Source organism: Ovis canadensis, chromosome 1 (assembly GCF_042477335.2).
Source record: "Ovis canadensis isolate MfBH-ARS-UI-01 breed Bighorn chromosome 1, ARS-UI_OviCan_v2, whole genome shotgun sequence".
Lineage (NCBI taxonomy): Eukaryota > Metazoa > Chordata > Mammalia > Artiodactyla > Bovidae > Ovis > Ovis canadensis.
The window spans coordinates 96111466-96127253 of NC_091245.1; the positions used below are offsets into that span (position 1 = coordinate 96111466).

A 15788-nucleotide genomic window follows, 5' to 3' on the forward strand; every position below is an offset into this window, starting at 1 on the left:
GTGGTCTGCTTCCCCTGAGGATGCAATGCCAGAGCCTGGATTTTATGTGTTGGTACAGGGAGCCATGGGTGACAGGTTGGTACAGGGAAACATGGATGAAAGGTGTGCTGGACACAAGGGAACTCAGAGACCAATGAGCAGAGTGGTGGGAGCAAGGCTAGAAGGTGAGGGACCATACCGGGAAGCTTGTTAACTCATATTAAGGACTCAGTTGTTATCCAAAGGGGGCAAAGCAGTAGAGAAGAGTTTTAGGTATGTGGACTAGAGCCGGAAACACAGAAAGAATTTAGTCCTAGTAAGTGCTTCAATTTGAAAGAACACTGAGACCTTTGTTTCCTGTAGCCAGATGGTTCAGAGGAGCTCTAAACCCCCAGCTGCACATGTGTGTGTGCAGGTGTGGTGGGCATGGAGATGCACTGCCCAGGTCTCTCTTCAAGACAGGACTTGCTCCCCACCTGTGGGGAGGGAAGCTGGCAAACAGCCTCCAGATGTCTGTTCTTCTAGCACCTGCCTCAACTGCAAAGAGATGCCTTGCCTGACTTTCACTGTTCTGCTGAGGCAGAGATACACTGATCTGGCTCCTGCTCCCCGACTTGGGACACTGGGACAGATGACACTGGCTCCTGAGCCCCTGCCAGTGGAACTTTGTGGTGTCTCCACCATAGCTCGCCTACTCTCTCTGCCCATTCCTGCTTCCCCTCTGCTTCCTTTCACAAATGGTGTCTCTTAGAAACATCTTATACAAGCAAACTTCATGTTTGCTACGGCAGATCCCAACTGGCAACAATGCACTCCAGTTGTATAATGCATATTATAGGCAAAAGGAGAGGAGGGCGGCAGAGGATGAGATGGTTGGATGGCATCACCAACTCAAAGGACATGAGTTTGAGCAAACTCCGGGAGATAGTGAAGGACAGGGAAGCCTGGTGTGTTGTAGCCCATGAAGTCACCAAGAGTAGGACATGACTTTGCGATTGAACAACAACAATGCATATTTTAAAATCACTGGGTACTTTCTACCTTGCACTGCCCTAACTGTAAGGGACACAGTTTTCTCATTTTCAGATGAATATAAAGTTTGCTAGCTGTTTTCTGACTCGTGTCTAGGGCTTTTGGGAGAAGATGATAATTATATTTGTATCTTTTTATGGTAGGCAGAAAATAATATATTTCAGAGAGAAGTCCATGCTAATCTGTAAGTTCTTCTCTTTCACACTTTCAGCCAATGATGCAGATGTGTGTATCTATATCTATCCAGCTACTGAATGTATATAATGAGGAATACTGCTATAGAATGCAGGATTGAGAACATGAGCTTTGGAGTTAACCTGCCCAAGTTCAGTTTCTGACTCCACAGGTGATTTAGGCAAATTGCTTACCTTCTCTGTGTTCTAGTTTCCTCATCTGCAAAATGGAGCCAACATCAGCATATTTTTCAGAGACATTATATGGATTAAAGGAGAGGATGCTGGTAAAGTGGTTCACATTTAATTGGTCAAGTTAGCAATGCTAAATACTAGCTCTTTATCGAGTATAGAAATGTACAGATTATTACTTAGAACTATTTTAAAATTTCATGACATCACATAACATTGACATTTTCTGGTCACCATAGGCTCAGGAAATAATCATTTTTAGTGGTAGCAAGAACACAACAGCAAGACTATTTCCTGAACACCTGATAGTGTTAATCTGGTATTAATCTTCCCAAGTATTTTAGGTAATGACCATAATCTTCATTTTAGGAATAAGAAAACCTAAATTAGAAATAGTCAAAGCCATGCCTCTTGTAAGAAGCATGGCTGGGGTTCAAAGCCATGTCTGCCTCACTGCAAGGTTAGTGCCACTCCTGTAAAATGTGATACTTCATGTCGCTTTTGATCTTATTTCATATGACCATTGGCTTTTATTTGCATAATGGTTAAGCCCTTGAGACCTAGAATGCAACCTTGGGGTCCACATTCTAAATCTACTACTTGCTGAGTGATTTTGGAAAAATTATTTAGCCTGTTTGTAGCTTCTTTGTCTCATATGTAAAATGGAAACAGCAATAGTTTCTTGTGAGAATTAGATAAGTTATATCTGGAAAGCACTGAACAAGGCCTGGGATGGTGCTGCTGCTGCTGCTAAGTCGCTTCAGTCATGTCCGACTCTGTGTGACCCCACAGACGGCAGCCCACCAGGCTCCCCCGTCCCTGGGATTCTCCAGGCAAGAACACTGGACTGGGTTGCCATTTCCTTCTCCAATGCATGAAAATAAAAAGTGAAAGTGAAGTCGCTCAATCGTGTCCGACTCTTTGCGACCCCATGGACTGCAGCCTACCAGGCTCCTCCGTCCATGGGATTTTCCAGGCAAGAGTACTGAGTGCTCAGTAAATGTTACCATTGTTGTGATTAGACTGTTGGGTGTCTATGTCTGAATCCAGGCTCGCAACTGTCAATTTGTGCTTCCCATAATGGTCCTAGGTATCAGTAAAGGAAGGGGCTTCCCTGGTGGCTCAGTGGAAAAGAGTCTGCCTGCCAATGCAGGAGACCTGGGTTCAATTCCTGGGTCAGGAAGATCCCTTGGAGAAGGAAATAGCAACCCACTCCAGGGGAAATCCTTGCCTGGGAAATCTCATGGACAGAGGAGCCTGGCAGGCTACAATCCATGGGGTCGCAGAGAGTTGGACATGGCTTAGTGACTAAACCACCACCACTACCAGTAAAAGAAAGTAAGGATCATTAACTAAGACATATCAAATTTGCATATTAAACCAAATAATCTGTATTGAGGCTGAATTAAAGTGAGCTATTTGAAGTGACCAAAGCCATCCTGATATAATATGTATTTTGAATCTCATAAGAAAGAACTAGCAAACAAGGTAGAAGAGTATGAAATCGTTACAGAAGTAGGCTGAAGAAGAAAGGAAAACACGTTTGGTAAGAGAATGAAATTTATCTCAATGGGAAGCAGACATTCTGTTTCTGACTAGCAGTATGTGGTTGTAAACAAAGGTTGGAAGTCCAAAAACTAGAGACGAGGCATGCAGGAAATTCTTTGTCTTGTTTAGATTTAGAGGTGCAAAGCTCCATGTAAGATGATAGAGGAATAGCTGAAGAATGGAGAGAGCCCAGTTTTTCGTCACCAATCACTGACTACAAACCTGGTTCCAGCACTTTCTGGCCACATTACTTCATTTGCTGAGGCTTATCGTCCTTGTCTGTATAATATACATTGGTGTGAGGCCTGAATAGAGAATGTATCCAAGATGGCTAACAGAAAGCCTGGCCCATAGGAAATGCTATTGTGCATCCCAGGGGTTTAAATTTCACATCTGCTTCACAGATAAACAAAACCATTATTTTCTATACCACTCATATATCACTTTTCTTAGGTTATGAATAAAATCTTTTTATAGAGGCTTTATGGCATTGTTGCATTTTTGAGTTATTTGATATGAGCATCTCATTAAATATACTGTAAATTATTTGAAGTCAAGGATCATGAACAAATTTCTACAATTCATGTCAGGTACATACGAGAAGTAGAAGCAAGGCAGAGCCCCACATGTCTAGAATATAAGGCATACAGACAAATACATTTAACATGAAGAAATGTAGGATATCACTAATCATATGCCTTAAAAGTGGAATAGAAAATTCATCATCTGTCTCTTACTTCAAGAATTAGTATTTCATGATACATTACTCTAGGTCAAATAAACCACACAGTAGTTTTAGATTTGGAAAGATGAATCCATCTATTTATACATAAGTCGGCTACCTAACAGATAGTTATGGAAAATTTATTATTTGCCAGGTATTCTTCCACATGTTGTTTTACAACTCTAATGATTTAGAAAAATTTGTAACATACAATAGTTTGTCATACCGTTCCATTGATAGGATCTGTGGCTTTAAAGGATAAAAATGGGGCCAAGTCTGCTATTCTTTCTGATCCTTTGGTGCCAATCCGATTTCCTTGAGGTGTAGTTGTAAACCAGGTGCCTAAGTGAACATCCATAGGAGTTATTGTTTGAACTGTTTCTGGGGGAAGTTCATGGCTTTCATTTTTATGTGCCATAGATGACTGATTTTTCTGAATTTTTCCTGTGGGAGTTCAAGTAAATCAAATACAACAATTTAACTGTAATATCACTTTACATAGAATTATTCATTAAGTTTTAATACAGTGTAGGCTACCTCAGACACTGTTGCGTAGAAAGTCCAAGTGGTAGTCATCAGTTATATTATTTCTCAAGTAGGAAAAAAACAGTTTATGAATATCTTATTCTTGGCACTTGAACCTTGTCTGGATTCCCATCACCTCCCACAAAAATACACATGCAGAGAAAGTTCACTGCCTATGGAACAATACACATTATTATCAATTCTCTACACTTTTAAGTCATGCTTACCTCTCCCCAGATTCCAGGTTTGGAGCCCTGTACCCAGCTTTTTAAAGTCTACATTTTCTCCCATGGATCTGTCAAGATTTCAGATTCATTTTCTTTGGCTTACTATACTCTAGTATGATAGAGTATAATTTTAACTCTCCATTCCCCTAATTTTGTCATATTTCAGTTCCAGGAAACATCTCTCTGCAGCCCTGGATCTGGAGAACATTACCAATCAAGCATATCATTGGCCTCTCATACAGAGAGGATTTGTCCAGTTTAATTACTACACTTAAAACCATCTTATGCACATCCCTCTCAAACTGCCCCCCCCACCATTAAATTGGAACAAGAGGACAGAACCGAGGAAACTCACATGGAACCCTGTAAATATTATCTCAGTTCCTCTATCAAGGTAGATTTACTCTATTTGTATAAGTAACAAGTAATCTGTAGACAAGATCTGCCTGTATTGTCAAGCATCAATGATAAAGTAAATTCAGACTGAGGAAAAAAAAAATTGCAAAAAGGTGAAGGATTGTTGCCTCCAGGGAGGTTGTTTAGATTTAAACCATGAAATGTGCAACAGGGCATGGATCTTGGTGTAAGATGCTGACTCAACTAACAGGGGGAACCAAAGAAGAAAGATACACTTCGATACATTTAAGCCTTTCCATTGCCCTAAGACTTAATTTGGACATATTAGTATTTCCAGAGGACTGAAAGAGAACTGAAAGATAGACATGTAGAAATTATTTAGAATGAAGCTCAAAGAGCCAATGTAAAGAGAGGTAAAAGTTCTCTAACATAAGTTTAATTGGAATTATAAAGGAAGAGGAGAGAGAAATGGATCAGAAGCAATACTTAAAAAAGATAATTATTGGGAAAGTTCCAGAACCAATGAAACATACTAATCTACATATTCAAGAAGCCCATTATAGTCTCATTTGGGTAAATAAAAAGAAACATATACCACTGCAGATGGTGATTGCAGCCATGAAATTAAAAGATGCTTATTCCTTGCAAGGGAAGTTATGACCAACCTGGACAGCCTATTAAAAAGCAGAGACATTACTTTGCCAACAAAGGTCCATCTAGTCAAGGCTATGGTTTTTCCAGTAGTCATGCATGGATGTGAGAGTTGGACTATAAAGAAAGCTGAGTGCAGAAGAATTGATGCTTTTGAACTGTGGTGTTGGAGAAGACTCTTGAGAGTCCCTTGGACTGCAAGGAGATCCAACCAGTCCATCCTAAAGGAGATCAGTCCTGGGTGTTCATTGGAAGGACTGATGTTGAAGCTGAAACTCCAATACTTTGGCCACCTGATGTGAAGAACTGACTCATTGGAAAAAACCCTGATGGGAAAGATTGAAGGCAGGAGGAGAAGGGGACAACAGAGGAGAGATGGTTACATGTCATCACCAACTCAATGGACATGAGTTTGGGTAAACTCTGGGAGTTGGTGATGGACAGGGAGGCCTGGCGTGCTGCCGTTCATGGGATTGCAAATAGTCGGACATGACTGAACTGAACTGATACCTAGTTAAATCATATTGACACTGCATTAAAAAAGAAAATGTTTTAAAGGCGGCCAGATTATCTTCTAAGCAACAACAATTAGACAGACAGACAACTTTTCAACAGTAAAAATGAATGCAAGACTAGTATGAAGAATTACTGTCCACATCAGTCAGTTCACTCAGTCATGCCCAACTCTTCCCTGTCCATCACCAACTCCCAGAGCTTGCTCAAACTCATCAAGTCAGTGATGCCATCCAACCATCTTATTCTCTGTTGTTCCCTTCTCCTCCTGCTTTGAATCTTTCCCAGCATCAGGGTCTTTTCAAATGAGTCAGTTCTTTGCACCAGGTGGCCAATGTATTGGAGTTTCAGCTTCAACATCAGTCCTTCCAATGAATATTCAGGACTGATTTCTTTCAGGATGGACGGGGTTGGATCTCCTTGCAGTCCAAGGGACTCTCAAGGGTCTTTTCCAACAACACAGTTCAAAAGCATCAATTCTTTGGTGCTCAGCTTTCTTTGTGGTCCAGCTCTCACATCCATACATGACTACTGGAAAAACCATAGCTTTGACTAGATGGACCTCTGTCAGCAAAGTAATTTCTCTGCTTTTTAATACACTGTCTAGATTGGTCATAGCTTTTCTTCCAAGGAGCAAGTGTCTTTTAATTTCATGGCTGCAGTCATCATCTGCAGTGATTTTGGAGCCCCCCAAAATAAAGTCTCTCACTATTTCCATAGTTTCTCCATTATTTGCCAGGAAGTGATGAGACTGGATGCCATGATCTCAGTTTTTTGAATGCAGAATTTTAAGCCAACTTTTTCCATTTCCTCTTTCACTTTCATCAAGAGACTCTTTAGTTCTTTATTGCCCACATACTAAGAGGAAATACCTGTCAGTCTAAAATTCTATACCTAGTGCAATTATCTTTCAAGAATGTTGTTATTTAGTTGCTAAGTCATGTCTGAATCTTTTGCCACCCCATGATCTGCAGTACACCAGGTTCTTCTGTCCATGGGATTTCCCAGGAAAGAATACTAGAGTGAGTTGCCATTTCCTTCTCTCAGGGATCTTCCCGAATCAGGGATCTAACTTGTGTCTCCTGCACTGGCAGGAGGATTCTTTACCAGGGGGTCACCTAGGAAGCCCCTTTAAGAATGAGGACAACATAAAGATATTTTCAGAAAATATGGTATGTAATAAGTAGCCTAAAATCTCCAGTTAAAACACAGAATCATCTAATTTTAAAATATACACCTACATGAGTTTGAGCAAACTCCGGGAGCTGGTGATAGACAAGGAAGCCTGGCATGCTGCAGTCCATGGGGTCTCAAAGAGTCTGACATGACTGAGTGACTGACTGATATTATGCTCACAAGGGGGCTTCCCAGGTAATTCAGTGATAAAGAATCCACCTGCCAGTGCAGGAGTTGCATAAGATGGGGGTTCATTCTCTTGGTCAGGAAGATCCCCTGAAAGACGAAATGGTAACCCACTCCAGTATTCTTGATGGGATAATCCAATGGACAGAGAGCCTGGGTGGATTATACTTCATGGGATTGCAAAGAGTCAGACATGAATGAAGCAACTGAACACACACGCACACTGCTCACAAGAGACATTTTTAAACATAAACCACAGAAAGTAAAATTAAGTGTGGAAAACGTTATACTGGGAAAGTACTAAACAATAGCTGGTGTAGCTATAATAATATAAGCAAAATCAGTATTAGGGCAAAAAAACCAGAATCCTAGAACAAAAAGTCATTGTATACTGATAAAATGTTAAATTGCTCATAAAGATAAAACAATTCTACATTTTTAAGTATCTAAAATCATATTTTCAAAATATACAAAAGCAAACCTGAAAACAATGAAAGGACTTAGATTATTTCAGATTTAAAGAACTAAGGATTAAATGATAAGGAGTGAAGAAGCTATTCTACCCTTTCAAAAATTTTAAATATACTTCTACTGAATAAATTGACATTGTACATTAAAAAGTCTGTAAGGATATAGAATAAAAATGGTCAAAGTTTGAATATGGGGTAAATATGGCCTATTGTCTGTTTCTAAAAAGTCTGTGAAGTGATCATTCTTTATACATTTCTACATAATTAAAAAAACCAAAGGATATTAATTTTTAGTTGGAGGAAAACTGCTTAACAATGCTGTGTTGGTTTCCGCCATTCAACAATGCAAATTCACCATAATTATACTTGTATCATCTCCCTCTTGAGCCTCCCTCCCCTCCCCCGACTTCGCCCCTTTAGGTCATCACAGAGCATCAGGCTGAGCTCCTTGTATCATACAGCAACTTCATGCCAGCTATCTGTTTTACACACGGTAGTGCATATATGTCAATGCTAATTTCTCCAATCATCCCACTCTTTCCTTTACCCACTGTGCCCACAAGTCCATTCTCTCTATATATCTGCATCTCCATTCCTCCCCTGCAAATAGGCTCAATACCATTTTTCTAGATTCCATATGTATATGTTAATATACAATATTTGTTTTTCTCTTTCTGACTGACTTCACTCTGTAAAATAGGTTCTAAGTTCACCCATCTCCCTGGAACAGACTCAGATTTGTTATTTTTTATGGCTGAGTAATATTCCATTATATATATATACATATATATATACACACATATATGTGTATACATATCTCACATTTTCTTTATCCATTGATCTGTTGATGGACATCTAGGTTACATCCATGTCCTAGCTACTGTAAACAGTGCTGCTATAAACACTGGGGTACATGTGTCTTTTTCAATTATGGTTTTCTCAGAGTGAATGCTCAGTAGTGGGATTGTTGGGTCATATGGTAGTTTTATTTCTCATTTTTTAAGGAATCTCCATACTGTTTTCCATAGTGGCTGTTGCAGTTTACATTCCCACCAACGATAAAAGAGGGTTCCCTTTTCTCCATATCCTTTCCAGCATTTATTATTTGTAGATTTTTTGATGATGGCCATTCTGACTGGTGTGAGATGATATCTCATTGTAGTTTTAATTTGCATTTCTCTAATAATTTGTGAGGCTTCCCCAATGGCTCAGCAGGTAAAGAACCTGCCTGCAATGGGGGAGACACAGGAGGCATGGGTTTGATCCCTGAGTTGGGAAGATCCCCTGGAGGAGGAAATGGCAGTCCACTCCAGCATTTTGCCTAGAGAATCCCATGGACAGAGGAGCCTGGCGGGCTACAGTCCATAGGGTCATAAAGAATCAGACATGACTGAAGCAACTTAATGAGCATGCATGTACTCTGCATATAAGCTAAATAAGCAGGATGACAATATAGAGCCTTGTCATACTCCTTTCCCAGTTTTGAACCAGTTTGAATTTTGAACCAGATCATTCCATGTCTGGTTCTAACTATTGCTTCTTGACCCACATGAAGCTTTCTTAGTAAACAAGTAAGGTGGTCTGGTATTCCCATCTCTTTAAGAATTTTCCAGTTTGTTGTGATCCACACAGTCAAAGGCTTTAGCACAGTTAATGAAGCAGAAGTAGATGTTTTTCTGGAACTCCCTTGATCTCTCCATGATCCAGTGAATGTAGGCAATTTGATCTCTGGTTGCTCTGCCTTTTCTAGACCTAGCTTGTACATTTGGAAGTTCTTGGTTCATGTACTGCTAAAGCCTAGCTTGAAGGATTTTGAGTAAAACCTGGGTAGTATGTGAAATTAGTGCAGTTGTGAAGTAGTTTGAACATTTTTTGGCATTACCTGTCTTTGGGATTGGAATGAAAACTGACTTTTCCAGTCCTGTGGCCGCTTATGAGTTTTCCAAATTTTCCGATATAGTGAGTATAGTACTTTGACAGCATCACCTTTTAGGATTTTAAACAGCTCAGTTGGAATTCTGTCACCTCCATTAGCTTTGTTCATAGTAATGCTTCCTAAGGCCCACTTGACCTCACACATTTGTCTGGCTCTAGGTGAGTAACCACACCATCATAGTTATCTGGGTCATTAAGATTTTTTTAAACAGTTCTGTGTATTTTTGCCACCTCTTCTTAATCTTTTTTGCTCCTGTTAGATCCTTATCATTTAGTTTTTTATTGTGCCATCCTCACACAAAATGTTTCCTTGATATCCCCAATTTTCTTGACAAGATCTCTAGTCTTTCTCCTTCTATTGTTTTCCTCTATTTCTTGGCATCATTCATTTTAAAAGGCCTTTTCTCTGCTTACTAAAGGGAATATCTTTCCTTTTCTCCCCTGCCTTTCACTTTTCTTCTTTCCTCAGCTATTTGTAAAGCATCCTCAGACAACCACTTTGGGCTAAAACCCAAAAACTAACAATACCAAATGCTGAGAAGAACAGGGGGCAACAGGAACTCTTATTAATTGCTGATGAGAGTGCAAAAGAGTGCAGCCTCTTTAGAAGAGGCCCTGGCTATTTCTTATAAAGTTTCTTACACAGTTGCATGCATGCAGATGTTCATAAGCAGCTTTATTTATAATTGCCCAAAACCTGGAAGCAACCAATATATCCCTCAGTAGGTGGATGGATAAACCATTGCACATATATACAGCGGAGTATTATTCTGTGATAAGAAATGAACTACCAAGTCATGAAAAGACCTGGAGGAATCTTAAATGCATATCGCTAAGTGAAAGCAGACAGTCTACAAAGGCTGCATGTTATCTGATTCCAATGATGTGATATTCTCAAAATGGCAAAACAATGGAGAAAATAAAAAGATCAGAGGCTTCCAGGTGTTCTAGGCAGGGATGGGTCAGGGTCAGAGAAAGGAGAAATTTGAATAAGTAGAGCCTAGGGGATATATCAGAGAGTGAAACTATCCTGTATAATATTGAAATGGTGGATTCATGACATAATTTGTCATAATTCATAGAACTGTACAACACAAAAAGAGAACCTTAATGTAAATTATATGGACTTGAGTTAATAATAATGTGTCAACATTGGTTCTTCAGTTGTAACAAATGTAGCACACTTTTGAGATGGTAAAAATAGGGAAAAACTGAGCCTGGAAGAGAGGGAGACTTTGGGAATTCTGTCTACTTTCTGCTATTTTTTTTTCCTGTAAAACTAAAATTGCTCTAAAAAATAAAGTTTGTGGATGGTGACAGCCATGAAATGAAAAGATGCTTACTCTTTGGAAGAAAAGCTATGACAAACTTAGACAGTGTATTAAAAAGCAAAGACATCACTTTGCCAACAAAGGTCTGCTTAGTCAAAGCTATGGTTTTTCCAGTAGTCATGTACAGATATGAGAGTTGGACTATAAAGAAGGCTGAGTGAGGAAGAATTGAAGCTTTTGAACCATGGTGCTAGAGAAGACCCTTGAGAGTCCCTTGGAAAACAAGGAGATCATAACAGTCAACCCTAAAGGAAATCAACCCTGAATATTCATTGGAAGGACTGATGCTAAAGCTCCACTACTTAGGCCATTTGATGCGAACAATCAATTCACTGGAAAAGACCCTGATGCCACTGAGGGCAGGAGGAGAAGTGGGTAACAGAGGATGAGATGGCTAGACGGCATCACTGACTCAATGGACGTGATTTTGAGCAAACTCTGAGAGATAGTGAAAGACAGGGAAGCCTGGCGTGCTGCATTCCATGGGGGCAGAGTTGGACACGAATTAGTTACTAAATGGTAACTTCAGAAACGAGAGATTGTGTCACCTTAGATTTAAGAGCTGTGAAGAAATCTGGACACATTACTCTGGAGGCAGAAGACTCTGGAATCAGGCAATTAGAGAAGCAGCTATGCAGACCACCCTTACATCAAGTCCTCTTGTAGACATGAGAGAGAGCTATTGAGCTGGGAAGTCTCAAAAGCTATAGGAATACTTTCATCCACTTCTCCAACAAGGAATCTTCTGCTACTATCCAAGAAAAATCTATTTCATTGTTTTTTTAATTGAAGTGCAGTTGCTGTGCAATATTATATAAGTTACAGGTATACAATATAGTGATTCATGATTTTTAAAGGCTATGTTTCATTGATAGACATTATAAAATTCCAGTTATATAACCTATGTTTTACAATATATCCTTGTAGTTAATTTTATATCTAATAGTTTGTACCTCTTAATCCTCCACCCCTATACTGTCCTTTTCCTCTTTCCTCTCCCCATTGTAACTACGTTTCTTCTCTATACCTGTGAGTTTGCCTCCTTTTTGTTATATTCATTAGTTTGCTGTATTTTTTAGATTTCACATTAAAGTGATATCATACAGCATTTATCTTTCTGTATATGATTTATTTCACTTAGTATAATGCCCTCAAAGTCCATCCATATTGCTGCAAATAGTACATTTTCATCCTTTTTTTATGGATGAGTAGTATTCCATTGTTCGGAGAAGGCAATGGCATCCCACTCCAGTACTCTTGCCTGGAAAGCCCCATGGATGGAGGAGCCTGGTAGGCTGCAGTCCATGGGGTTGCGAAGAGTCAGACACGACTGAGCGACTTAACTTTCACTTTTCATGTTCCTGCATTGGAGAAGGCAATGGCAGCCCACTCCAGTGTTCTTGCCTGGAGAATCTCAGGGATGGGGGAGCCTGGTGGGCTGCCGTCTATGGGGTCACACAGAGTCGGACACGACTGAAGCGCCTTAGCAGCAGCAGCAGCAGCAGTGGTCCATGGTATATATGTCCCACATCTTCCCACATCTTCTTTGTCCATTCACCTCTTGATGGATGCTTAGGTTGCTTCCATATCTTGGTACTTGCAAATAACATTGTTATGAACATTGGGGTGTATCTTCTTGAATGACTGGTTTTGGGGTTTTTTGGATATTGCATAGTAAAGAAAGCCATCGATAAAATGAAAAGGCAACTTACTGAATGGGAGGAAATATTTGCAAATGATATGACTGATAAGGGGTTAAAATCCAACATATATAAATAGTTCAGACAACTCAATATTTAAAAAAAAAACTGATTAAAAAATGGGCAGAAGAACTGAATAGACATTTTTCCAAAGAGGAAGGGCAGATAGCCAACAGGAACATGAAAAGATGCTCAACATCCCTAATCATCAGAGAAATGCAAATCAACTACAATGAGATACTACCTCACACCTCTCAGAATGGCTGTCATCAAAAAGGACACAGGTAACAAATGCTGGAGCCGGTATGGAGAACAAAGAACTCTTACACACTACTGGGGGAAATTAAATTGATACAGTCACTGTGGAAAACATTATGGAAGAAAACAAAATAGAACTACTATAGAGACCAAAGGAACGAGCTGCTTTTGCAGGGGGCTTCCCAGGTGGTGCTAGAGGTAAAGAGCATGCCGGTCAGTGCAGGGAGTCAAAGAGATCCCTGGGTTGGGAAGATCCCCTGAAGGAGGACATGGCAACCCACTCCAGCATTCTTGCTGGAGAATCCCATGGACAGAGGAGCCTAGTGGGCTATAATCCATGGGGTCTCAAAGAGTTGGACAAGACTGAAGCAACTTAGCATGGCATAGCTGCTGCTGTTAAGTCGCTTAAGTCATGTCCAACTCATTTGCAATCCCATGAATTATAGCCCGCCACACTCTTCTGTCCATGGGATTCTCCAGGCAAGAATACTGGAGTGAGTTGCCATTTCCTTCTCCAGGGGATCTTCCCAAACCAGGGATCAAACCTGAGTCTTTTAGTCTCCTGCACTGGCAGGTGGGTTCTTTACCACTAGCACCACCTGGGAAGCATGACCCAGTATTTCTCTAAATTTTGAGTTACAATAAAGAATTCACTTTGCCTTCCTATGAGGGTTCCTGGATACTGTGGTGAGCTGTGAACTTGAGAAAAAAGATTAAATCTTGGTCTCACAGATTATTAAAGGCATATGAGACATTGAGAAAAATTTGTAACGCATGACAGTGTAATTTAGGGATTAGTCGCCCTGGCTCAAATCCCAACTTTACCACTGACTAGCTGAGAAATCTCAAGGAACTTACTTAACCTGTGTCACAATTACCTTGTCTATAAATTGAAATTATTAAGATATATATAGATATATACCTCATGGAACCATTGTGAGGATTTGCTAATTTAATATTTTAAAATAGCCAGAATTGTACCTGCTACATAGGCACACATCACCTATATATAAAGATTTCTTAAAATGAAAATGGTGAGCATCTCAACAGTAAACCAAGGAAAGATGTGAATAGAAAATTCACACAAAGGAAATAAAAAGCAATAAGCATCTTTAAATGTTTAATCTCACCAGTAATCAAAGAAAGGCAAAATAATATAATAAGATGCGTTGATTACCTTTCAAACTGAGCAAGATGAGAAGACTGACCATAGCACTGGCTAAGGTATGAGGAAGCAGACATCTTCATACTGTGCTGGAGGTAGGGGTATAAACTGCAATTGTCTCGGAGGAGAGCAAGTAATTTAGATCATGACAGACACTGTTGATTGCTTACCCAAGTCTTCTCCACCTTCCTTTCTCCCTACTAGTAGTGCTCATCTCCTGAGAGAAAAGCCAAAACTGTCAGATGCTGTGTCCCCAGCCTAGGTCCCCATCCAGGTCTAGTCAATGAGACATAAGAGGCGACCTGGGTGGGGAGGGGGTTGCTGGTGGACTCTGGAGGTATTTTTCTCCCTGATAAAGAAAGACACGTGAAGTTTCAGCATCAAACTCTCAGAAATTAATAGAATGAATACACAGAGAAGTAGAAGGATTTGGTAGATCTGAAAAGCACCATGAATCAATTCAACATAATCAAGATTTAAACAATTTTCACACAATAGTGGGAGACAAATTCTACTAAAAATCTTAATTTATCTACTTAAAAATAATGGCAATATATAGTGGAACTGTATGTAAATTTGTTCTGTATTTTCCAAGTTTCCTGTAAATGTGTTATCATACTTTCATAATTTAAAAAGTAAAAAAGAAAGAGGAAAAAAGGACACGTGAAAACTCTTATGTTCACCCTCTTTCGTTTCATTTTAAAATTTACTTTTTTAATTGAAGTATAATTGATTTTCAATGTTGTGCCAATCTCTGTCATACAGCACAGTCACTCAGTTATACACATTACAGGCATTCTTCACTCTCTTTCCTTTCTGCTTTGGAAGTTGCGACACGAGGACCTCACACCTGGAGCTGACGTGGTCTTCTTGCTATTCTGAGGAAAAGAGGACAGAGACGCCTACCCAGAACCTTGATATCACTGATTGTTCATCTAACCCTAAAACAGTAGCCGAGGTGTTAGAGCTAACGTTGTCCCTGGTGGCTCAGTTGGTAAAAATCTGCCTCCAGTGCAGGAGACTCAGGTTCAAGCCCTGGGTTGGGAAGATCTCCTGGAGAAGGAAATGGCAACTCATTCCAGTACTCTTGCCTGGAAAATTTCATGGACAGAGAAGACTGGCAGGTTACAGTCCTGGGGTTGCAAGAGCTGGACATGACTTAGTGACTAAATGACCACCACCACCATTTCAGAGTACATAATGATAGAGGAAAATGTCTGCTATTTATTACAAAAAGATCAAAATGATCAAGGAATGTGTAGAGCTGTGATTCCCGTTGAAATTTGCATTTATTCAACAAAAAGATAAGCATAATAATAGTAATGATAATACTGAGCATTTACTAAGCTCTTGGATTGATTAAATCCATTATAAATTGAGAGGCTTCAGTTACTACCTTTCTTTGTGATGACAGTCTCCGATGGTGCTGTTTCTGATTTCTGCTGAGAAATTGTGTCCATCAAGTCAGCACTGTGAGCACTGGCCCGCACGTCAGTAGGAAGACTGACAGGACCTGAATCGGGACTACTGCTCACAGTCCCATCTGCAAAGAGAATCTGAAGAAAAAGCCAAAGGGGAGCATTCTAAGAGATGAGGAAGAAACTGGTTAACAACACTGTGTGTCAAACTGCAATAGGTTAAAAATA

The 15788-nt window shown here is 39.9% G+C and overlaps 1 protein-coding gene across 1 annotated transcript in view; it reads right to left on the reverse strand.

Annotated features, from left to right (window-relative positions):
• Positions 1-15788, reverse strand: part of SPAG17 (sperm associated antigen 17) — a 259656-nt gene that overhangs the window by 68981 nt on the left and 174887 nt on the right. Inside the window, exons 28-29 of the mRNA XM_069602119.1 lie at positions 15539-15698; positions 3875-3990 (exon numbers count right to left, since the gene is read on the reverse strand). Coding sequence (XP_069458220.1) covers positions 3875-3990; positions 15539-15698 — 276 coding nt within the window. The remainder of the gene's footprint in view (positions 1-3874; positions 3991-15538; positions 15699-15788) is intronic.